The sequence below is a fragment of the Sylvia atricapilla genome, chromosome 6, assembly GCF_009819655.1.
Source record: "Sylvia atricapilla isolate bSylAtr1 chromosome 6, bSylAtr1.pri, whole genome shotgun sequence".
Lineage (NCBI taxonomy): Eukaryota > Metazoa > Chordata > Aves > Passeriformes > Sylviidae > Sylvia > Sylvia atricapilla.
Window position 1 is genome coordinate 46,433,072 of NC_089145.1, and position 26,036 is coordinate 46,459,107.

General features: G+C 39.5%; 1 protein-coding gene across 1 annotated transcript in view; it reads right to left on the bottom strand.

The window, feature by feature from the left end:
• The window catches only part of LOC136362030 (uncharacterized), a 32,906-nt gene extending 18,998 nt beyond the window's left edge, over positions 1–13,908 (bottom strand). Inside the window, exons 1-6 of the mRNA XM_066320286.1 lie at positions 13,879–13,908; positions 13,273–13,337; positions 10,728–11,373; positions 4,337–4,607; positions 1,626–1,773; positions 275–457 (exon numbers count right to left, since the gene is read on the bottom strand). Coding sequence (XP_066176383.1) covers positions 275–457; positions 1,626–1,773; positions 4,337–4,607; positions 10,728–11,361 — 1,236 coding nt within the window. The 5' untranslated portion in view covers positions 11,362–11,373; positions 13,273–13,337; positions 13,879–13,908. The remainder of the gene's footprint in view (positions 1–274; positions 458–1,625; positions 1,774–4,336; positions 4,608–10,727; positions 11,374–13,272; positions 13,338–13,878) is intronic.
• Positions 13,909–26,036: the final 12,128 nt, after the last annotated feature.

Sequence of the window (26,036 nt, forward strand, 5' to 3'; positions counted from 1 at the left end):
TTTTGTCCCAGAGCTAATGACAGTTCTGCATGAATGCAACCTTCTAAAAAAAAAAAAAAAAAAAAAAAAAAAAAAAAAAAAAAAAAAAGCAAGGCCCAAACAAACATGCAACTATGACAACTCAAATTGATGAAGAGTCTCATCTACAAAAAACAGTGAATAACATCAATCAAGAGATGGAGAGCCCCTCTGTAGCCATGCCATACTCATCAGGTCTAATACTTGACTTAAGGGTGGCCATCACCACATACCAAATTAGTACATTGACTTAATCTTTTTTCAGAGGGTTCACAATTTTTCCCATGAAGAGTATAGTGTTCTCCATAGTTATGACCATTTGGAAGGGCCTGTTGAAAACAATAGTAACTGGAACAGACATAGGCACTATTTCCATGCCTGTGGCAGCTGCTGCTTCGGTGCCAGTCTCATCCACCTTTACCACAGCCTTATGAATAGCCTGTAAAGAAACAGAAATTTTACATGTCAAGGAGGTACAAAACTAGTCACCTAAATAAGAATGAGAGTTAAAAGTGCCTGAAGAAGTTACTGGTAAGAAACAAGATGGACAGGTGTGAATCCATAACTTAAAGACAGCAAAGTTAGCAGGGGAAAAAATCAGCAAACTACATGCAGCATAGCTTTCTAGCCCCAGAGAGGAAAAGTTATTCTCCACTGGAGGGGCATATACCTGCTAGTGAAAACATTTGCTTTGTTTCTTTTCTTATTCCTTCCATCCACTCATGGAGATCTGTACAGCTAGACGAAATGTTAGGAGGGTATGATCATATTAAACTGTGTATTAGAAGTTCATATAGTTGGAGAAATAACATGCAGATTTTCACAATGAATAGAAATCTGAAAATAATTCTCCTATGTTCCTTCATGTTTTGAGAAAAAATGAGAGCAAAGATGAAGGGCCAAAAATGGAGGGTTAAAATACAGAAACACAAAAATTTGACCTTGCAAATAAGACACTGACAGATCCTGATTCACTAATGTCCATTTGAGGTCATGAGGGCAGTTGTTTCCTTCATTATACAATTAACTTTGCCCTAACTGTCAGCTTTAAACTCTAGGTTTATTGAAGCATGACCTATTTGTAGATTTTCCTGAGCCTGGCAGTCATTGTTCATATCCTTGAAGCTAAATGTTTGTAATGACTGCATTTTCATTTCCCCCAAGCAGTTTGAAAGCAAGCAGTGTTTTTCCTCTTCCCTCACCTCCCTAAAATACAATCAGTGATGCATCCCACAGCTCCCTAATTGCCCACAAGCAGGCTAAAGAAGGCAGATAGAAACAGAAGCAGCCATTAGTGGCTGTAACAACACACTGCAAGAGGGTACCAAGGTGTGGATAGATGATGATTTGGTCATGTCTGTTTCATAAAGTTGCCCCATGCGGGTCAAAATATTGTTGTAGATTAAAAAATCACAGACTTGTAACTTGCTCCAAACCAATTGCTCACACAGTGCAACTAACATGGATAAATGCTCTGTATGCCATCAGCTGCCTTTTCATGTGAAGCAAACCCTCTTTATGTGAGTTTTGCACCATGAATAGCTGTGCATAAAGTGAGGCCAGTATCAGTAACCGTGGGCCCATAAAACAAAATCAGTATGACTTACCTGGGAAATTCTGTGCTGGGGCTGCCCAGTGATCCCAGAGAGGTCAGCCTTATCAGTGAATAGATCCATGATGCCCATTTTATATAAGATATCTTTTAGGTTATACGTCCCATAAAGTGTGAATTTTGGAAGATACAAATTTACTGAGCTGCCAGAAAAGAAGTACAAGAATACGGTGAAACACTGGATCAGTTATCACAGAAAAACATAGACTCATAAAAGACAAATTGATTTTGCTTTCTCCCTAGAGATATTTTGCCATCAGCCTCTCTCTAGCCTACACAGGAGACGTAAATTTTCTGAAGTTAGTGATCTCTTGTGCAATCTGCTGGAAGCACCTTCACTGTGAGTCATTGCTGAGGATGCAGAGAATTTACCTTGTGAAAAAGAGATTCCTTTAGGTGTCTCATGCTGAGCATGAAAATAATCCAACACATTCAACTCACTGGTTACTTTTGGGGGAAAAAACTGGCCTTGTGTATTTATCATATAAAACAGGACAGATAAAACAGAAATATATCCACTGAAGAAGCAGGACAACAGTAAGTAGTGATAGAAGGCATGACAAAGTAAAAGACAAAAGCAAATTTACAGCATATAGTTAGTCAATGGATAATTATTTTTCTGTGTCAAGCCCAGTGTCTGACTTACTCAATTTTAGCTGACTAGATTGCTGCTTTCCATAAATTAAGCAAAGCTCTATGTTTCTGACTAATTTCTTCCTTGTTTTCCCCGTAAGTGTCTTGCAATTACTTTTCAAAGGTTAAGCCAAACATTTACAGCTAGAAGCAGCATAATGAGACAGAGGTTAGTGGTAGCACTGACATGAGGCACTATTTTCTGGTGAGAAACCAGGACATCTCTCTAGGGCTTTAGGTCAGGGAGATGTGGAGCACTTAATGAAGCTAGCCAAAGACAAAGTCATCCAGTGGGCGGGTGGGAAGGAAAAGGCCCAAACCTCCAGCATTGCACAGCATCTAATGCCAGCTCTGGCTGTATCCAAAACCAAGAGTGCTGGTGGATTGATAACAGCTTGCTGATCTATTACTTCTCTCTGATTTCAGTCTGTGCTGATTGCTGCCCCAAATGAGGATGCAGCTATCACTGAATCAGTCTTACTGTTACCAAAAGGCACTCCTTCACAAGCCCCCAATTGCTTCCAATACAGACGAAAGAGAAAGCCAGACACAGAGCAGCAATGCAGCCAGGAAAGGAGCAGTGGGATACACTTTCCAGAAGTGAAAATTATGTTTTCTCTATAGTTCAGCCGTTTAAAAGAGCTCAGCTGCCTGTACTTGTGACACTTCAGCAATTTCCTCTTTGTCAGCCACCAGAAATTAAAGATGTCCTTCACTAATACCAACATCAGTTTGCAGACAGAGAAGAAGGAACAAATAGCCCACAGTCTTTAAATTATTTCATATAATACTTTCATTTATTAAGACCTCCCAGAGACTCCAAATAATAGCAGATGCAATTGTTTTAAAGATTAAAGAGAAAAGGAGGAGTCTGTGCAATTATTTTGTAGGAGAGAATGGTTATGATGAAAAATGGGGAGCAGCATGGAACAAACTTGTCTTTGACCGTGATTCTTTTTCATTGTTATAAGATGGAGAGAGGAAATACAAATCCCTCCAACTGTATGTAGCATTCATCTTGATAACTGTAAAGACAAATGTTTCTTTGAGAGAAATTATACATAATTATCTTGATTCACCATTTGTCCTATAGTTACAAATCACGTAGCTACTCACAGAAGTTTCAAAACTGAAAAGGTGCACAGAGAATTACATAGTGTTTCCTAGGGTTTTTTTTTTGTTGTTGTTGTTGTTGTTAGGTTTTTTGTTGTTTGTTTTGGGGGAATTTTTCCCATATGAAAAAGAAGTTATATCCTTTTGATAATATTTAACAGCATATTAGAATTGAGAGCATGAAACCAATTTTGGGTTCCTGCATTTTGGATGTAATTTTTGTCTTGAGAAGGCATCATCTAAAGCATGCTTTTCAAATGTCTGTGTGAAGGTCACTAATGTGACATACCAAATTCATGAATGAATACAAGGGTTTGATATTGTAAACATGCTGTAACTATGCTTGTACACGTATTTTCTGAAAGGCTGTTGCCATGCATGACAATAAATGTAAGGACTCTATAGTTTTTGAAAGCATATGAACTTTCTGCCTTCTAGCCTCAAAGCTACCTTGAAGTGAGTGTAGCTTACTCCAGCTTTGCCTAAGTCCTCAGAGAACCCAGATAAGTGGCTCTGCTCACTACCTTCATCATTGAGCTTTGCCCTCACAATTGCTGAAGTTCTTGTTTCAGCGTTAACCGTACAATTGTTGTTAATTTTAATTGGCAGAAATTAAGAAAGAGACAAGAAAAATGGCTAGGAATTTATTTCTAAATAGAAGTCAGAAGAGCTCCCTCCAAAAGAGTGAGAAGAGGTCTAAGTAAAAAACTTAGGCCTCTTGAGAGTTGAAGATGGAAAACAAAGTGCAGAAATAGCAAATGTCCTAATCTGTGAGAGTTCTCAGTGCATGCAGTATTAAATGTGAAAACACATGGACACTACAGAGAGAGATTCAACTTTGGTCAGGGGATTTCTTCTACTCAGTAAAGCAGAACTAAAAATGACGTACTGATTCTGTGTCATACCCCAGCACATTTGTTTCCTTGGCTACTATCTGAACCAAGAACTTCAGAATTTTACCTTTTTGTGACTAATGTCCTCCACCTTGACAAACGTTCACAAGATAATCTTTTCTCCAGCGTCCTCATTTTTCCTCTATCGGGCAGAATAAAAAATGCTGAAGCACCTCCTTTGTAATCCATTTGCACCACAGTGGAAGACAGCTGCTTATCATAGCCATACTTGAACAGGCCCATTCCAAACATCATTGGGACTTCAACAGCCTTGTTCTCATTCACAAAAAATTTGCTCATTTTAGTGTATTTTGGATCAAAAGGTTTTTCCCATTCAGCTTGAAACATAAGAGACAGAGTTACAGGATATATTGAGAACATGAAACCATAAGACATATTAACACAAGACACATTCTTAGATGACAGAAACTGGCACTGTTGGATCAGCTTCAAGGACAAACCAATTTGCAACAATCACTTGATTGTAGCAAATCACTAAATACTCAGTACAATTCAATAGCAACACATAGCTGGTGGAATGGGATGTAAAAACGCTCCCTCAGATCTTACAGCAGACCCCCAAATCCTTCATTTAGATGGCATATCAAGGGTTCTAACTTGCACTTTTCCTCCATGATAACAGTTTTGAGGAGTCTGTAAAGTCCTCATATAATGCAGCACTTAGCTCAGAAGAAGATTATTTCATTTTCTTATTCCCAGACCAAAATAGGCTTGCAAAGGGTGACATGAGGGATGAATTATCCACAGAAATGAAGGGATTTGGGTTGCTTGCAGAAAGGTGTTGATACCTTACACTAGCTGATGATGTATAGAGTCATAAAGAACTTAATTTTACCAGAGTGCTGAGTTAAGAAAAAAAACTAGCAACAGCAGAAAGTTTTTCCATTGTCATCTTCACCATATTAAATTTGCAAAGGTTCCTCACTTAGTCATGGTGTAACAAACTGCCTACATTGAAACTCTGAAAGATTCTTATCCTCGGCGGAGAAAAGTTCTAAGGCCAAATTCTAGGTATCCACATCTTATGTTTCAGAGGCTGAGCAAATTTTTAAAAGAGGGGAAAATTGTGGAGTTTTGGAAAAACTCTTTTGTTGTTTTTATTTCTTTAATTTTTAAGAAATCTTGTTGCTCTGTAGTAAATTTTGCCTTCTAGAGTCGAAATAACATTTTATTTTAATATTTTATTTAATGCAATGGGCAAAAGTAGAGCTGTGTCACTAAGTAAAAGAAGTGGCATCAAGAAAACCACGAAATGAGATGCCACCCTTTTTTGACTTCTGATTTCTATTTGAACATTGATTACTAGGCAACTTGTTACGAATTAAATAATTATCATCTGCTGCTTCCACCATCTGACATAGCCTGCACTAGTAAATAGCTTTTAGATGAGACTTCTTCAGTGCTGAAAGCATAGATTGACAACTACAATACTCTGAACAGGGAAAAGTTCCTACTTTTATATATTTCATATACTTTTATACAGTTCATTAATAGTGACTTCCATCATCAGATATATAACACACAGGACTTTTACGTTACTATGCTTAAGGGGAAAAAATAGCAGAACGAATCACAGAAACATGAATGACACCAGTCCTGAAAAACTTTTCCAACATTTATCTAGTGCTCAGCTCAGGGAAAGCTAACTGATTTCAAGAACTTTGCTTGAAAACTGAGTAGGATGTTTTCATCTGGGCATTTGTTTGTGTCTAGGCTTCAGGAGAGCAAACTTTGGTCTCTTCAGAGATCTTCTTGGGAGAAAGCCATGGAGGGAAGAAGACCCCAAGAAACCTGGTTTGTCCCAACAATCTCATTATCATTTAGGCTGAGGGCAGAATGGCTGAAAAGTGGCTCTGTGGAAAAGAACCTGAAGGTGCTGGTTGCAGCAGCTGAACATGAGCCAGGTGTGCTCAGGTGGCCAAGAAGGCCAATGGCATCCTGGCCTGATCAACAACAGTGGGGCCACCAGGACCAGATTTTTCCTCATATACTCAGCACTGGTGAGGCCACCCCTTGAGTTCTGTGGCCAGTTTTGGGCCCCTCAAAGTGAGATAGACATTGAAGTGCAGGAGCACTGAGGGCAAAAGAGCTGGGGAAGAGTCTGGAGAGTCATTCATATGAGAAGCAGCTGAGGGAGCTGGGATTCTCAGGCTGGAGAAAAGGAGGCTGTGGAGAAGAACCTCATTGCTGTCTACAGCTGCCAGAAAGGAGGCTGTAGCCAGGTCAGGGTCAATCTCTTCTCCCAGGCAACAAGTGACAGGAGGAGAGGAAATGCCCTCAAGCTTTTTCAGGGGAGGTTCAGGTTGGACATCAGGAAGATTTTTTTCACTGAAGGGATTGTCAAACATTTTAACAGGCTGCCCAGGAATATGGTAGATTCATTATCACTGGAAATGTTCAAGAAATTACTGGACTTGGCACTTAGTTCAGTTTATTTGACATGGTGGTGTTCACTCAAAGGTTGAACTCAAAGACATTGGAGGTCTTTTCCAACCTTAATGGTTCTATGATTCTATTAATATTCAAGGATGAGCTCCACCAAGCACAGGAGTGATCCATCCTAACAAAGAAGAAGTTGGGTAAAAATGCCAGGAGGCCTGTGTGAATGAACGCGGAGGTCTTTGGTGAACTCAGACACAAACAGGTAACCTACAGAGGGTGGAAGCAAGGAAAGGTAACCTGAGAGGTATAAAAAGAGATTTTCTGAGCCTCTGGGGATTAGGTTAGGAAAGTTAAAGGTGTGATAGAATTAAATCTGGCCAGGAACATTGAGGGCAACAAGAGAAACATCTATAGATATGACAATGATAAAAGGATGATTAGGGAAAATGTGAACCCCCTCTAGAAGGAAATGGGAAACCTAGTTACCCAGAGCATAGACGAGGCTGAGGTACTCAATGATATTTTTACCTCAATCTTTACTGGCAAGTGAAGGGACTGGGAGAATGAAAAACTGTCCACTGTAGAAGAAGAGCAGGTTCAAGACCATGTGAAGAATCTGAACGTGAACATGTTCATGGGACCCGCAGATCCTGAGGGAAAGAGATGGAACAGCCAAACCACTATCCATCATATTTGAGAAATTATGGCAGTCCAGTGAAATTCCCACTGAATGAAAATGAGAAATGAGAGCTCCCATTCTTAGAAAATGAAGAAGAGGGAGACCCAAGAAACTGCCATTCTTTCTCACCTCTTTGAGTGGCAAGATATGGAACAGACCCTCCTGGAAACTATGCTAAGACACATGGAAAATTAGGAAGTGGTTGGTTGACAGACAACATGACTTCATTAATGGGAAACTGATAAAGAGCAATTGCTGTCATCTACCTGGAGCTGTGCAGAGCATTTCACACTGCACTGCATGACATCCTTGACTCTAAACTGGACTCAGTGGATAAGGAATTGTCTGGATGTTTGCATTGGAAGGCTTGTAGTCAATGGCTTGTTGTCCAAGAGGAGATCAGGGATGACCAGTGCTCCTCAGAGGCTGGTATTAGAACCAGTCAGCGCTGTTCAATAGCTTTGTTGGTGAAGTGAACAGTGGAATTGAGTGGACCCTCATCAAGTTTGCCAGTGGCACCAAGATGGTGTTGTCCTGTTGATATGGTGTAAGGAAAGGATGCTCTCCAGGGGGAAGGGATGAGACAGAGAGGGTGCCAGCCAGGGAGAGTGAAACAGACTTGAGAAGTGGCCCCATTGGAATATCATGAAGTTCAACAAGGCCAAGTGCAAGGTCCTGCATGTGGTTTGGGGCAATCCCAAGCACAAATACAAGCTGGGAAAATAATGGATTGAGTTCAAAGCAGACCTGAGGAGAAGGACTTCATTCTGTTGACTGATGAGAATCTCATCATGACCCAGCAATGTCTTCTTGCAGCCCAGAAAGCCAAACACATGCTGAGCTGCATCAGAAAGAGTGTGACCAGCTCCACTTCTGCTTCACTCTAGCAGATCCCACCTGGAGTATTGCATTCAGCTCTGTGGTCTCCAATAAAAGAAGGATGTGGACCTGTTGGAGTAACTCCAGAGGGCCATGAAAATGATCAGAGGGCTGGAGCACCTCTCCTGTGAAGACAGGCTAAGAGAGGTGGGGTTGTTCAGCCTGGGAAGAGAAGGATCCAGGGAGACCTTAGAGTCCCTTCCAGTACCTAAAGGGGTCCTACAGAGGGGAAAATACTTTTTGTAAAGGCAGATAGTGATAGGAGAAAGAGGAATGACTTTAAACAGAAAGAGGGTAAATTTAAATTTAGATTAGATATAAGGAAGAAATCCTTCTCTATGAGGATGGTGAGGCTGGAATAGAGAAAATTTAGATGCCTCATCCCTGGCAGTGATCAAGGCCAGGTTGGACAGTTCTTTGAGCACTCTGGTATAGTAGAAGGTGCCCCTGCCCCTCGCAGAGGGGTTGGAACTACATGATCATTAAGGTCCCAAACCATGACTATCAGCTAACACACAGATTAGGCAGAAATAATATTCTCTAATATTTTCCTCCTGTTTCAAAGGCATCTTATTCCTGTTTGCACTTCTCTCTTAAGGGGATACCTTCTAGGAACCTTGCTCAAGTGCTCAAGCAGCAAAATGAAATTTGAGCTATTCTTTGTCGTTACAAGTATAGTATACAGTACAAGTATAGCAATGTAGTGAAATAATGTGTCTTGTAGGTCAGAGTCAGGAAAATATTACCAGACTTTTGTCCTTGAAGAAGGAATTCTGTACTATGCTATACCATGAGAAAAAGTCACCAGTAATGCACAAAAAGAGCACAAGCACCTAAAAGTGTGGACTGGTTATACAGCTAAGTGGGGTTTAGAAATCCTCTCTAGATTGATCCCAGCTCTAGATAATTAACCTATTCTTGATTTCAAGATTAAAAAATGTTAATATATTACTGGGATTAATGCTATTCTTTAATCCATTTGCTTTAAAATTCAAGAGCTAAAACTGAAACTCCATCACTTTTAGAGAAGCTAGGAAATCTTTGCAGTAGTAAACTGAACATCTCATTAAAAAACCCAACAACCCTTGTTGTTAGAGTATGTAAAAGTTAACTGTAATACAAGGTTATGTTTAATACAAGGTTTCTCGGGCTTTTGTCCCCATTGTGCTACTAAATTCATTGCTCATTCTTCAAACACCTTTCAGTAAAAGAAAAGTCAACAGGTTTTTTCCCTGTTTTGAAAAATGTACCTGATGCTTAATAAAAGTCTAAAGGAAAATATTATTTGAGATAAACAAGTAAGTTTTCAAGAGAACTAAGAAAATTCAGTCATATGTATTTCAATTAGCGCTAGTTAGTTTTGGCCAAGTCTTCAGACACTAATACAAGGAGCAGAGATGCAGATAGAAAGCAAAACAAAACAGAAATATAGTTCTTAATTATTTTCAGGGGAGTCCTCATATTGGAAATAGCAAGCATCCAGGTTAACAGTTCTAAAAAGATAGATTTTTTAAAAGAAATTATCTAATACACCATCTCCATTTAAGTTAAATGAGCTTGATATTTTTATCAGATAAATTGCAAAATATTATTTTTCTGATTTCAAATATTTTGCTTTAGCATATAATCAGTAAGAGATAAAGTTTGAAATAATGTGCAATATTTGTTGTTAGATAATTGATTGAGCCTTACAGCCTTAATCCTCTTCTTCTCATTATATCAGAAGTCTGAAAAGCACTGGGAAGATCTGAAAGCTCTATCTAAGCAAAAATTTATTTAAGAAAACAAGCTTATTGTCAATAGGCTTGTATTTGATAGTTGTGGGTCCATCTCTTCACTGGAAGATATTAGAATCCACAAATAAATTTAAAAAAAGGTTGAAACCTATGCCTCTAGACACACCAGGAGTACAGAGGTGCTATCAGCAAAGGCATACTTAGTAAAAAACGAGGACAGCATGAGTGCGAAACTAAAGCCATTGTGGCATGTTTCATTTTGAATCCATAAACACACTCAGTAACAGCAAAGCTGCTGCCTAAACATATTTTCTGCTTGATAAGATGCTAAGTTTTCCTTTAATAGCATTCTTTGCATTTAACTCTGCACTTGCTGAACACAAAAACCCAGCTGGATTGAAATTCACAGAAATGGATTTCAGCAAAGCTTTTAAGAAAGTGCTTGAATCCCACTAGATTGTATAGGATTAGATGCCTTTCTGCCTAGAGATGCCTTCCTCAACATATATTTCACTTAATTTTCTGAAGGAAAGAAGTCTATATGTTAAAAGATATGGGGAAATTTGCCATACATTTTGCCAGGAGTTATCAGTGTCAACTAGAACATGATTTCCAATAGCTTTGTTTCTAATTAAATATAAGCAAGAACCAAAAGGAAAACAAGATATGAGTCCATCTGCAAAACCATATTGCAAAAAAAGATGAAGTCCAAGGCTGACCTGAAGAAATAATCTATGGAGTAGAAGAACAAGATATCTTACCGTTAAAATAAATATAGCTAATGAGGAGAATTTCAGTAAGTGGATCTAGGTTATTTACAAGGTCCTTGATTTTTCCATTTGTTCTTCTTGCTACATATTCATTGATCTTTTGCTGGGCTTGATCAGCCTTCTTGAAGTTCATGGGATAAGCTTCTCCTTCATAGAAGTTTCTGAGGTTACTTAAAAATTCTTCTTGTGGCTTCAGTTGATCAAGCACAAACAGAACATTTCCCATATTCAGCTGTAACCCCCTATTCCTTCTGTTCACCACTTGCATGAGTTGACGATAACCTTCATGTATGTCACTTTCAGAAATCTGACGAGGGTTAAAGCAAAGGACCCTAAGAATCTGTGTCAGGGTGTCTGATCTGGCACCCAGAGTAAGCATTGCAAAGGCGGTAGAGATGCTCAAAGGAGAGAAGAAGACATTCCCATTGTTTTCACGAGAAGAAATCTCTTTGTAGAAACAACATGCAAATTGACAGACACTGTTCCTTACACTCTGCCATGGCATGTTCCGGTTTTCTTGCGCTCTTTGATTCTGGTTTCTTACCCCTTGTTGATAAGGCTCATAGCAATAACTGTTGGAATGGATTCCAATGAGTAAAAGACACAGGAAAAGCAACTTCTTCATATTTCTGTGATTCTGTAATAGAAGAAAAGTTACATTTGGCTTAACAAATCTTTTCACCTTGTTTTCAGCAATACATCAATCCCTTAACTATACAGAGTTAGGTTAGCACCAGTGACTCTGAGATGTTTGAATTGAGAGAAACAAGCTTTCTATTTCAAGGAAGCAGACTCTGGAAAATTACTCAACCTACTGAAGATGTTATGAAATAATAAGAATTAAAGTCAAAGAGGTATGAGGTAATTCCAAAGACGCCCTCATTAAAGTTAAGCTACAATTCATTTTAAAGTGGGGGTTTTTTTCCCCAATTTTCTGTTTTCAATGTCGCTTTAAGTGATGAAAGAGTCAAAAGTACAGGTCTACTGTAGAGTAAAGAAAGCAAGGGAGACAGTCAAGGCTAATCAGTTAAATTTGGAAATTTACTTGATGAAAAATCAAGGCATAAGAAAGGCACAATATACCTCTTTTGTGAAAATTAAAACACACATTTTTGAATGGGCTGCATGTAAACCCATATGTAGGCACCTAAAAGAAACCAAATGCACTTGTAAATGAGGAAGTGATGAGCACTTATGGTGATTTCATAAAGCTTGAACAGTTAAACACAACTAAAGGAAAAAAACTACTTCCACAAAATGAAAGAAATAGCAATCAGGATGTTATCGAGACCCTGGGAATAGAATGCTGCTTATAAAGAAAGGGAAAATGGGTATGTACATGGAGCAGGAAAAGGAAAATGTGTACCTGCTGCATGCAAAGGCATGCTCATCCCAGTGACTGAATTAAATCACCTAAAAACAAAAAAAACCCAAAAACAACAAGAAAATTTTTTTAAAAACTAGAGAAGCTCTAGAACAATATCTGCCTTTATCATCAGAAAGATAGTAAATGGTGATTTGGCAGAGAAGCCTGCAATGCTTCAAAGCAAATATGAGTGAGTGAATTCTGGAGGAATAAAGATACTAAAAAATACAGGTAAAAAAGAAAAGCCTTTTCCAGAGCAGCATGGAAACCATTCATTCCACATCTATGGCAACACTTTTACTTCTAAAAACTAATACTATATCACAATTAGTTCAATAACTTCTGTCAATAGAGAGAAGTAAAGATGTGGAATATGTGGAAATCCAAAACATCTCCCTGTGGTGTGCGATTATTTCACCTACAGAAATTTTTATAAAACAAAGTTCTCTCTAGGAGAAAAATATAAAAGGTTTTTGACTTGCACTGAGAAATGCAGCCTCTACCTTGTAAAAGCTCTGAATCCTTCTCAGTTCCCACCGTGATCCCACATTTATGTTCTCCACTTTCCATCATTTTGTTTCTCCAAAACCCAGTGAACTCAGAATGCTGATCTCAGCTTTAGTAATAGATGCTCTAAATATCCATTAATTCACACTCTGAATATCATGGTCATAGAAATACCACTATCACTAGGAAGACACTGAACCCCATGACAAACCACTTTCAGACAGTGCACTTTCATATCTAGAAGACATTTAAATTTAAGCTTTGTTTGTGACTTGTCCCACCATCATTCTAATTCTTTTAGTCACAGTTTTGGGTTTTTTTATGCTCTCTTGATGCTTTAGTGAGCAGTCCTTAAGTGCCTTAGGATTTAATTTCATTTCATGCCCTACATTTGTTATTATCATCAATTTACCTAATTTGAAACACTTAGAAATGCAGTTTTCCTAAGGAGAGTCATGTCATATGAATGTGCCAATCTCATAGAGGATTTATCTTTTCTATTTAAAAAAACCCAAAGTCATAATTAAACAATACAAGAAGCTTTAAGCCAAAACTTGAATATAAACATAATAATTTCTCAATTGATTATTCAAAAAATTTTGCCCTGAATATAATTTTTGACAGTTTTTTCACATTAAAATAGGCCCTTAAATCATTACTTACAGTGAATTCAAAATGGTCCTGTTGTATTCACCAGGTCTGCACGGGTCCTTCCTCAGTTGTTTATGCTGCTGAACACAAAGCAGGGTATCCTCTAGTAAAGGTTAAGATCATCTAAGGGCTGTGACTCACACATTATAATTTTAGAGATTAGTGTGATGTCGAAACTAGTTTTACTGGACACTTAACTTTACTGAATATGTTTCACATGTGACTTCTTATTATTCATGACTATCTGATCACTCTGGTTAGATTCAAACCCATTTTCCTCAAACTGAACCTACTGTTTCTTACAAATATTCATACACATCTCAGGTGCCTGAATCTACTATTTTATGAACAAGTCACCAGAAAGTAGTCACTACAGAGAAATATTTTGAACATAATTTGCATAATTTCCAGAATTTCCAGTAGCATTCCTGGCACTAAAGCAGAAGGACAATGTTTGACGCACAAGGACAGTCCGAATTTTTGTGATCTACCCTGCTTTGTTTCCTGCATATCCATGGCTGGGGTTGATTGTGTCCAGGTGAAGCTAGTGATGATTCTAATATGTGTAGGGCTTAAGACACTGTTGTGCCACACTAGCAAATGCTGTCAGATGTGTACCTGGCTGTCCACTCCCAGATGGGGAATCCACTGGCAGCAAGAGCTGCGGTATTGACTCCAATTTTATGGCCCTGTGCCAGAGAAGAAGAATGTGACAGGTATGCCATTGAATGCTGGTGATTGCAGTTACAAGCATGGCCTGGGGACAGGGGGTGGAAGCTGAAGAACACGGGTGTTAAATAGAGCAAGTCTTTAGATCAGCTTACTATCTTATGATCTGGGATGTGGGGAGCAATCCCCTGTGATCGTGTGCCAAGTTCAGCTGGGTCAGATCAGACAGCCTGGTATCCTGTGCTCAGCTTTACTCCTGGCTGCAGAATGACCAAAGCATCATGAAAGGGAACTTTGGGGACCAAACAGCTCAAAGCCTTGCTCAAACCAGTCATATACACTGAGTTGCTCAGCACGGTGTCCTGCTGGGTTTTGACTCTCTCAAGAGTGGAGATTCCACAAGCTCTCTGGGCAATTTCTCTACTGCAGTGTTTGAGAAAACTGACACTAAAACAGCCTAACAGGTTTTCTCTACATTTAAATGGAACTTCTTGTATTTTAATTTGTGCTCATTGCCTCTTGTCAGCAGATGCCACTAAGCAGAAGATACCTCTGTCTCTACTCATCTCATCAAAAATTGAGTGAATATACATTGTTGAGACATACTCAGGTCTTTTTTTCTCTGGGCTAAATATTATTAGCGTTTAGTCTTTTAGCCTCTCCTCATATATCAATGCTGCTATTCTTCCATGACAATTCTGGCATTTTAATAGAGTCATTCTGGTATGTCCACGTCCTCTTTGCACTGTGGAGCCCAGCAAGGGGTTGCAGGTCTCCAGATGTGTATAGCAGGGATGAGTAGAGAGAAAGGATTTCTTGCAGTGACCTGCAACGTTTTTCTTAATGCAGCACAAGCACATGGAATTAGAGAGTCATAGAATAATGGAATGGTATGAGTTGGAAGGGACCTCAAAGACCATCTACTTTCAAGCCCCCTGCCGTGAGCAAGGACACCTTCTACTCATCAGGTTGGTCAAAGCCCCATCCAACCTCACTTTGAACATTTTCAGGGATGGGGCACCCACAATTTCTGTGTCTGACCAGACTCATAAGTGAAGAATTTCTTGCTTATATCTAATCTAAATCTATTGCCTTTCTGTTTAAAGCCTTCTCGTACCACTACAAGTTTTCCTTAAAAAGCCCCTCTACAGCTCTCCTGTAGGATCCTTTTAGGCATTAGAAAGGCACAATTAGGTCACCATGCAGCCTTCCCCAGGCTGAACAACCCCAACTCTTCCAGCCTGTCTTTGCAGGAGAGATGTCCATGCCCTCTGATCATATTTTTGGACAGGTTCTCTTCTGGACAGATCCACATCCTTTTTATGTTGGGGACACCAGAGCTGGATGCAGCAATTTGGGTGAGAACTCACCAGAGCAGAGCAGAGAGGCAAAATCCTCTCCCTCACCCGAAGGGCCACCCTGCTTTGAATGCAACCCAGGACACATTTGGCTCTCTGGGCTGTGAGTGCACACGGCTCGGTCATGTCCAGCCTCTCATCCACCAGCACCCCCAAGTCCTTCTCAGGAGGGCTGCTCTGATCTGCTCATCCCCAGCCTGTGTTCATACTGGGGGTTGCCTGACCCAGGTGCAGCTCCTTGCATTTGGTCCTGTTACACTTCATAAAGTTCCCAGAGGCCCACTGCTCAAGCTTGTCCTGGTCCCCATGGATGACATCCATCCTTCAGGCATGGCAACCACACCACTCAGCTTGGTAGGGTTGTCTGCATCTCCTGCAGGAACTTTACTGCTGCCTCCTGCTCTACCAGGAGCCTCTGATCCCCATGCATGGCATCTCACTTTCTAAAACTAGGGTAATATTTTCTTTCATTTTCCCTTCAAAATGCAACCATTTTGAGGGAGGGACCAACCCTTACTACACTCAAATATAGTGCCGACCTCAATGCTGTTTCTAAAGGCAACCAAAATGCTAACCACAGCAATAATTCAGTAATATTTTCTGTGAGGCAAAGATATCACCAGTGAAAGTTGTTGATGATTATGACCTATCAAGAGGCTCAACAGATTGCAGAAAACCCCTTAAACAAGTTGCTTATTAGGTAAAACTTGAGAAATGGCTGGTTTTGACACAGGATACTGGACTTACATAGTGTATTCTTCACACACTCCTGAAGGGGTACTTGAGGTACAATTTTCACTGCTTCTTGTATAAATAAAAGCCAAGAATCTTGCTTAGAGCTGGCTTTTAATAATGGGCTGAAGTTTTCATGGTATATAAAAACTGATTTCTGATGAAGGAAGGAAGCCCAATTAAATATAGACGCTATGCTAATGACAAGGTGACGGACGAATGACTAAGACAGATTTGAACACACCTAGGCCACACCTCAGGACACTTGCAGAAGAAAGCCTGCTGCTGAACATGGGAAAGCCGCCCTATGATTGGAAAGAAAGCAGAAAAACATCAATATAGTTTCAATTTCTATGAATAATGTGAACCTCTGGACATTAATATTAAAGAAAGTCCAAATTTTTCTTTCACATGTTTCCAGTGTCAAGCCATGACAGGAAGGAAGGTAAAGAAAGAGTAACAGGTCTAGACCCAGCTTTATAATATCTGTATTAGGTGAAAAATCTTCAACAACCATAAAGAATTATTTTTATCATAATTATTATCAAAATATTGATTTACAAATACTTTAGCCATTTTGCTGAATTTTGAAGATTGGGTTATTTCAGAGTAATGTTGCATATGTTGAAGATATGACACAGAGTGAACAGGGAATTTTCTCACACTGGGGATTTTTTCTAAAGGTTCCACAGCTCTTACACTGCTGGCACTGAAGATAGTAAATAGTTCATAGATAGTAAAGCCCCAGATGGCAAAATTTAATATAAATACATGGGCTTTGAGCCAGGAAGCTGAAAGAAGTCTGTTTTTGCAAGGTTTCTCTCTCTGCTATATATAGTGGCCATTGACCTCACGAGCAGGGTGTTCTACTGCATAAACAAGGCCTCAGAGGCTCTCCTTAGCCTGTGCTAAACCACAGATACCAGGTGTGTGTATACCTTCAAAGAGATGGAGGAATTTCTTAATTTGTTGTCTCATTGAAGCTAAAGCACTTCCTCATAACCATAATTAAAAAAGGGAGGCAACATGGACTGGAAAACAAATTTATATTAAGTTGTTCTTTTCTGAACTTAGTAATACTTTCTCCTGAAAACATAATAGAGGAGAGTGTGCAGCCTTTGTAAATTGTGAGGTGTGATCAGTCTGACTTAGGGCATCTTTTTCCTTACAGTAATGTAAATATGATCTTTTATTAACAGCTCATGTCTTGAGGAGTCTCTCAAAAATTATTGCTTATTAAGTAGAGCACTGTTAGAGATGACCTACAGAGATAGGAAGCACTACAAGGAATCTCCATTTAGGTATTTCCTTAGGTATTTAGGACTTTCCACAATTCTTTTAGTCCTAAGATTTCCTACCAGTAAATCTATTACACTACACAACAGACAGGTTGAAGATTTCACCAAACTATCAAAGTTTAGGATAGCTTGGAACTGGCTGGCATGTCCACAATTTCTGCTCCCACAGCTATCTGAAGCATTCCTCCCCCTGAATGCCTCACCCTGACAACATTTGTTTGGGTAAGATTCTCACAGGCCCACACTGTTTGAGTTCAATAGAATGAATTTTCTTATTCTAAGCTCCCTTAAAAATAAATTATAGGGAAAGATAAATCCAAATAATTGACAAACACTATCCCAACCCTCCAAAGTCAGAAGTGTTGTCTTCCTTTAAAGTATTTTTTTTCCCAAGACCTTTCTCAATGTCTCAATCCTCTTTTCATCACTCAATGAAAGAGAGAATATGTTGTCCCCAGAATCCTGGTCAATGCTTCTCTTTATTTCCAGTCTTTTCCTTCTCCTTAGGCAGCAGATTAAAAGTCACATTTTGCCTACATTCTATACACAAATAAATAAACACTTTTTTTACTCTTCAATGTTTCCTGAATACACTTATTAATACCTTACCTATTACTGGAAATGCATAGCTGTATGTAAACACATGCAGCACTCTTGTAATACCACTATCAGCTTTTCTTGAATTAGGTCACTATTTGCAAACCCAGCAGCCATTTGTCAGAAAACAAAACACTTTATTTCAGGGACAGAGCAGAAATTGCTGTGGCATGGCAGCTGTTCTCCCTCCTGCCCAGCTCCCCACCCTTCTTTCCTTGGAGAGGACGTAGGGAAGGAGCCCACCCAGCTTCTCCTGTCGTCTCTTCTTCTGCGGAGGATTCAACAGAGCCATACAGTATAGAATCATAGAATCACGGTGTCATAGAATGATTTGAGTTGGAAGAAATCTCAAAGATCATCCAGCTCCAACCCTCCTTCCATGGACAGGGGCAACTTTCACTGCACCAGATTGCTCAGACTCCATCCAAGCTGGTCTCCAATACTTTCAGGGCTGTGGCATCCACAACCTCTCTGAGCAACATGTTTCAGGGACTTACCATCCTCATGGTAAAGAATTTCTCCCTAATATCTAATCTAAACCTACTCTCCCCCGGTTTGAATCCATTCCTCATTGCCCTGTCACTACACGCGTTTGCAAAATGTCCTTCTCTGTCTTTCCTGAAGGTTCTCTTCAGGTACTGCAAGCCTGCAAATAGGTTACTCCAGAGCCTTCTCTTCTCTAGGCTAAACAATTGCAATTCTCTGACTGAGAGAATCTCTTATGAGAAGCCCTCTATCTCTCTAATCATCTTGGGGTCCCTCCTCTAGAATCACTCCAATAGGTCCATGTCCTTCCTGTGCTGAGGACCCTGCAGCTGGATGCAGCACTCCAGGTGGGGTCCCACCAGAGGGAAGTGGAGGGGTAGAATCCCCTCCCTTGCCCTCCTGCCCACACTGCTTTGGATGCAGCCCAGGACACATCTGGCTCTCTGGGCTCTGAGTGCACACTGCCAGTGCACATTTGCACCCCAAAGTCCCTCCCAGCAGGGCTGCTCTGATCTGTTCACCCCCTGCCTGTGTTGATACCAGGAGTTGCCCTGACCCACGTGCAGCACCTTGCACTTGTTCAGCCACATGAGATTCCCATGGGCCCACTGCTCGAGCTTGTCCAGGTCCCCATGGATGACACTCTGTTCTTCATGTGTGTCAACCACACCGCTCTCTGCTGCCATCTGCAAATCTGCAGAGGGTGCCCTCGATCCCTCCATCCATGTCATTAATGAAGATATTAAATAACACTGGTCCCAGTACAGATCCCTGAGGGCCACCACTCATCACTGAGATCCATTGGGACTCTGAGCCATTGACCATGACCCTCTGGATCAGGCTATCCAGCTAATTTCTCATCCATCTAACAGCCCATTCATCAAATCTCTCCAATTTAGAGAGAAGTTGTGGGGGACCATGTCAAAGGCCCTACAGAAGTTCAGATAAATTACATCTGTGACCCTTCCCTTACCCACTGATGCGGTCACTCCATCATAGAAGGCCACAGGTTGATGAGGCAGGAATTGCCCTTGGTAAAGCTCTGCTGTCTGTCCCAAATCACCTCCCTGTGCCTGATGTGCCTTAGCAGAGTGTGCAGGAGGATCTGTTCCATGATCTTCCCCAGACCCAGAGGTGATGCTAACAGGTAGGTAGTACCCAGGGTCCACTTTTCTATCCTTTTTAAAGATGGGTACAGTGTTTATGGTTTTCCAGTCACCTGGGACTTCTGACTGCCAAGACTTTTCTAATATCATGGAGAGTGGCTTGACAACTACATCAATCAAATCCTTCAGGAATCCCAGACCCTTTTGGCCACTTTTGGCTGTTCTTGCTGTCCTAGCCAGAAGTAAGGGCACCAGGGAAGGAGGCAGGAAGAATAAGGAAGAAAGTCTAGATAAAATAGGCCTCCTCTATATAATATGTCTTCTATTGAGTAAGAGAGCAAATCTCACATTCCCTCACACACAGTCATCCCCTGAAACTGAGTCTTTCCAGTCCTCTTTTCTCATGCCCTTTTAAATCCCCCACCCACCACCAGAAGCCCTCCAAGCACCAACTCCACTCCAGTTACTACCTCTTTAAAAGGTACCAAGTTCCAACTGCTTGGTACCAACTGCTACCAAGTTCCCTTTGTCTCCACTGGCACCTTTTACCCTCAGCTTCAGAACCACCCTTAGAATCAATTTTACACAAAGGGAAGAACAAAAGTTCAGGACAAGATGTAGGTAGGACTTTGCTTCAAGAAAGCTAAAGAGCCGTCACATTGGAGAACTTGTATTGGTTTATTTATTGCTTCACCTTGGAGCCCCAGGGTTTATTTCTCCCATGAAATTAGCTGCCTTTCTCCTCAGCAAGTCCTTCAGTTAAATATGACTGTCCTGCTACAAAAAAAACCCAACAACCCAAAATATCTCTTCATTTTTCTCTTCCCAAGACTGTAAAACACTGACCCACAATCCATACCCTTGGCTACATAAATGGCTTCCTCTTGCAAATTTCCTTTTATTTGCCTTTGGTGAAATTTTAAGCTTTCTCAGCTTTAAAGTTTCTATCTGCTGAGAAAATTCACATATTTTTGCTATTAGTTTCAACAATCTCATTGTCTCATAACACCTTGATAGGAGACACTAAGGCTTTTGGCTTTCTAGTCAGTCCTTATCACCAACTCTTGACATGTTAAGTAAATGTGGAGGCAAAAACACTACAGAGAAAATCCCCTATATTCAAAGTGAGCTGACCACACAAAGGGAAGTCCCAATATTAAATTAATAAACTATACATAGACAATTATACCGAGAATATCTTGATTCCTTTTTCTTACTTCTTCTCTCCAGCTTTCACTTTCCTTCTGAATGGTTTTCTCAAAATGAACAAAATTAAACTGTCTTGTGTCCTGCACAGATAATCAGACTGGTAGAAATTCCAAAGTCTTCAACTACATTAGAAACATGCACCTGGAAAAAAAAAAAAGTGTTTACTCAGACACCAGACACTAGCAATAAATGTCGAGGCATTTCATATCAAACTTCAATAGATTCTTTTTAAAGAACATGCAGACAACATGTCCTTTACAGCATTACTCTGTCAGCACAAACCACAGAAATCAAGGATAAGGATGACAGTACTCATAAGAGTCACTTGCTTTTGTGAGGGACCAGATCAAGTTCTGAAGAGTTTGGTTAAATGTTGAGTTATCTGAATACCATTGAGTGTCTATTATCTAATTACTTTGGAAATAGGCGTAAGAATTTAGTTATAAACTATTGCTCATGCAGTGTACTTGAGACTGTTTGATCCACTGCGCTTGACACAGGCACAGGAGGGAAGTATAAGAGATTAATCCAGACTTCAGCATCGTACTTTCTTGAACTACTTCTACTAGACATGCAGTGACACCTCAGAGATTACCAGCTCATGAGGGCAGTTAAGAAGCTGTGTCTCACAAAGCAAATACTGCTTTCCATGTAGGACAGAAACATGAAAAGTAGACTTTTTACTGTGGGATCAGAGGGAAAAGAAAACAGCTGTGAGAAAGTAGGGCTGAAATGTGAATTTTCCCACTTGGGGAATTGACCCTGGAGATTGATATGTTGTGCAACAGATCATTTTGTAATGCCAGAACCGAAAGCAAGACAACTGAGGCAGTGAAATCCTGAGAGGTACAAGCCTCTAGACATCAGGCTAATTATCCTGATGTGGCTGCACTACTGCTCAAATGTGACAATTGAGCTCTTCACAGCATGTTTCTTGCTCCTTTAGAAATCCCTGCACAAAGCTATTATGCACAGAGTAAACACATACTCTGGGAAGTAAGAAAATCCAGCTCACGAAGCCTTCTATGATGACCAGTCCAGGACAATGCAGATGTTACAATATGAAGAAAAAAGCAAAAATGTAATTGATTATATAACTTTGCAAGGATTTACAAGCCACAGCAGCTGTATTAGCATAGTAAAGTTCTTGTTCTTGCTGCCTCTTAATGTAAAGGATTTTTTTATAGAAGCACTAGGCAATGTTACACCAGGAGACAAATTACTGATAATTAGAAAACAGAGAGGTCATTGCTCTTTGTAAGTTGGATCCTGGTGCATAGATCCATAAAACTCTGAAATTGCAACTGAAAACTTTGGGGAGTGGAAATCATTCAAGTGAAATCCAACAAACTGATGTGCAGGGATGAAATATGTGAACTACATGTATGGATAAATAAATTGAGGGAAAAAAAGGTGTTCTCTTTCCCTAAAGCAGAGTCTGTAAAAATATGTAATACCCTTGGTCTACAGTCTGAGGGCAATGAAATCATTGGAAAGGGAAATAAAACAAAACAACTGAACAAAATCTTGAGCAAAACATTCCATGGAATGCAGATTATATCTGATAGTTGGCCTCTCGATAGGACATACTTTGGACTTAAAAGAACATACTTCTGTGCAGGGCACACTTTTTATCTTACAGGAAGAAACTTCTTCCATTTTGGAAAGTTGCAGTTGAAGATTTATTCCCACTGGTTAAAAAAATAATGTGGTTTTTTTTTTACCAAAACATTATTTTCACTCCTGTGAAATAGCCTTATGGTGAAACATTACAGCCACACATGTGGTTGTGCTACTGGTTCATTACACCTACTGTATGAGTTTTGCTGTTTCCAGCTATGCTGTTGCAACTATTTGCCATTATAAGTCAGATGACTGAACTCCATTATATCAGCTCTGACAGACTGAAAAGTTTAATTCTGATCTGGACTTTGCACTTAGCAATCAGCAAGCAAATGAGCAAAATGGGATTTGTCAGGTACAGGTATTTAATTTAGCAGAAAACAAACAATCTGAATACCTTTAATGTCTTTAAGACGTAGCCAAGGAAACATTAGTCTTGCACATCTCTAAAGAAATTAAATTGTTTATTTGGGATGTTGAGTGCATTCTTCACTTCATGATCATGATGAAAATCACATTTAGAAATGAATGATCATAATGAGCACATGTTCAGTGGTACATGGAAATCATCATCCAAGGACAGACAGATATGCTGAGATTTAAAAAACCTCTCCAAATTCTGGGAAAAAAAAAAAAAAAAAAAGAAAAAAAGATAAAAGGATAGGATTTGTTGCTCTGCCTGAAAAGCTTTCTGTTTGACAATAGCAAAGAAAATTAGCTCTAGGACAATAAACAATGGGAATAAGTAGTAATGATGTTGGAACAGGGAGCTAGACGTCCAGAAGACAAAGGACTTACAGGATCACTGCACTTGGTTGGTAGTGAAGTGAACTTCTGGCTCACTGGACCTGTTTTGCAGCGTGGCTAATATGTCTCTGGGGAAAGAATAGGTCTAGTGATGAAAATTGTACTTATAGTACTTTAACTTGGTGGTCACAGAAAATGTGCGATGGAACACCGAACAAGTAATGTGAGTTAAAACTGTGGTACTAAATGAAAAAGGAACTGCATTCATCATAATTGCCATGTAATGCACACTAGATGATGTATGTCCCAAATGATTCAGCTCAGTTATTTCACAAATGCTTTTTTTTTTTTTTTTTTTTTTTTTTTTTTTTTTTTTGTGGTAATCTATTAAAATCTTGGGAAGCTAAATGTGCCTTTAAACCTGTTTGGAAGCAAAGAGATTATAACTGCATTGACACTGGGCATGGGAAAGCTGGGTGTCTTAGGATTCTTGGTAGAGACATGGTCAGCAGCACTGCACTGCTGGGAGGAGGATTCAGTATCCTTACTCTGGACATTTCTATAGGTCCACTAACAGTGTTTCAGATCTTGTATGCATAGACATCACCTCATCTTGCTGGGCCCATTCTTCTGTCACCTCCCCTTGTGCCAGGTGTGTTCTTGAGCTCAGGAGAATATGTGGGAATACCAGAAAGGTGAATTGGCTACGAAAAGTTCTGAAGTATCAGAAGAGGAGAGACATAACTTCTAGATAAAGAAAACAACAAGGAAATCTGGTAAATTTGTTTTCCTCAAGACATAATAAGACCGAAACCTCCCACAGACACGTGCCCCTTCTTCCCCTTCAATCAGTGTATAAGCCAGTCATTGAAGAATGTATATATTATAGATCTATGTATCTATGTATTTTAAAAGTTTCTTAATAATGGGCTGTGGCCTATTGAAAGGAAAGGAAAGGGAAAATGCAGCAGTTGCTCAAGAGCTGTTAAGTGAAGAGACACTTCAACAGCTGCTAAAGCAGGAGAAGTTTTGGCAACTGCAGAACAGAAAAAGAAATAAAGAAAATTGCATTTTGGGCTTATCTGGTGGTGGCTGCTGCTCCCTGGAGAGGTTCTCATCCAAACAACCTATTGACAATAAGTTCCCTTCCTCGTTCCTGATTTCAGCAGGGTCTGGACTGGGTCCCTGCTGCAGCTCCCCTGCACTCCCCCTGACTGCCCGGCTCTCTGCAGGGCAAACTGCAGGATCACGAATGGTCTGTGGGATGCCAAAATGATCCTGAGACTTTAAAATTTGCCTCAGCTGCTCACAGCCTGAAAACCTGCAAGGCTGCATCAGCCTATTTTTTGCTGTTGAAAGACGAAATCAAACTCAAGGTGAAGTCAGCAATGAAAACATCACTTGTTACAGCATTTCAAGGATTTCCAAGGGAATCAAGGTGAAATCTCTAAAAGTTTCCATCATGTAACATGAGCTTTACTTACAGGTTTGCCCATTGCAATAGTTTCCTGAGCCTAAGGAAATTAGAACAGGTTACTGCAAGACAAGAAAGGCAGGAAGTTTGTAGGCACCAGATACTCTCTGCTAAGCTCCTGGGGATGTGCTCAAGTCCTGTGGTAAAAACGCGATAAATCTCCATTTCTTTCATTTTGCAGGTTACCTTTCATTCATTGCAGGGTAACAATGGTCACTCATGCAAATATAAGCATGGCAGAATCCAATGAAGTGGTTTTCACACTCCAGTGCAAACACTGCAGCACAGAAAAAAGCAGACAGCAGCTCCTGTTTTTGTAGTGAGATCGCTTCCAAGATTACCAGAGTAGTTTCTACAGGCTCCTTGAGAAAATGGGCTGTATATTACATATAAAAAGGTATGGCAGTGCTGTTCTTCACATCATGTCATGATTAATATACATTTCTAAAAAACTCCAAATACTAAAAGACATATTTTGTTCTTGTCCTCTGCCAGTTTTAATCCAATTTTGGAAGGTTTGGAAGCTTAAATGGATTCCTTTCATACTTCATCTAAAAATACGCTTCTAAAAATACTGTTCCAATTAGTGCACTTTTCTAAAAGAAAACCTGGGCTTGCCAAAGCACACATTCTCCAGATAGAGCAACCATTGTCAGTAGTCTCTGCAGTTTGACTCAACATGATAAATGCTGATGGGAAGGCATCCTGCAAAAATGCAATAACATTTTCAGAGCCTATGTCACACTTTTAAATGTGAATGGAGTATTAAATGCCAGATTTTCAAAGGTATCTATTATGAAAAGAAATTTAAGTTTTATCAATGTATATGAAGACTTGTAACCAATTTGAGCCCATTAGAAGCAAAGAACAGTTATTTTTATATGCATAAACATTTTCAAAACCCTATTCTCTGAAAATTGCAATTCCAATGCTTTAAAGAAATTGGATTCACAAACATGAAAATATTTTGAGATTTTTCTTTGTTTTCAGAAGAAAAGGAGAAAAAAGATAAAGGAAATCTGAATGTACAAATAGAGTTATGTAATTAGATACCCATTGATCGCAGGGTTTAGTAATTAAGCCATAGTAACAGATAATTCAACACTAACAACTATAGATAGATCTGATTTCTTTTGTTATAACATTTCTGCCATCTTCTTTGACAAACCAGAAAATATTGGGCAAGTGTTATAAACATATGTAAAGGGAAAACAAAGTGAAACCATGGAAAAACTGAGTTACAACAAGTTAGAGTGAATAAATGAAAAATAAGATAAAAGAAGGAAGGAAGAAACAGAGAAAACAAAGGTCATTTGAAAATTAAGTTAAATATATTAGCTACTTTATATAGTTAGTTTTATATCTTAAATAACTTAAGACTGTTCATAGTACTGTTATTTGCTTTGTTAAAATCTAATGAAGAACTTTGTAGAAGGAGATTTTTCCAAATCTCTCATTAATTCATGGAGTGTAATAT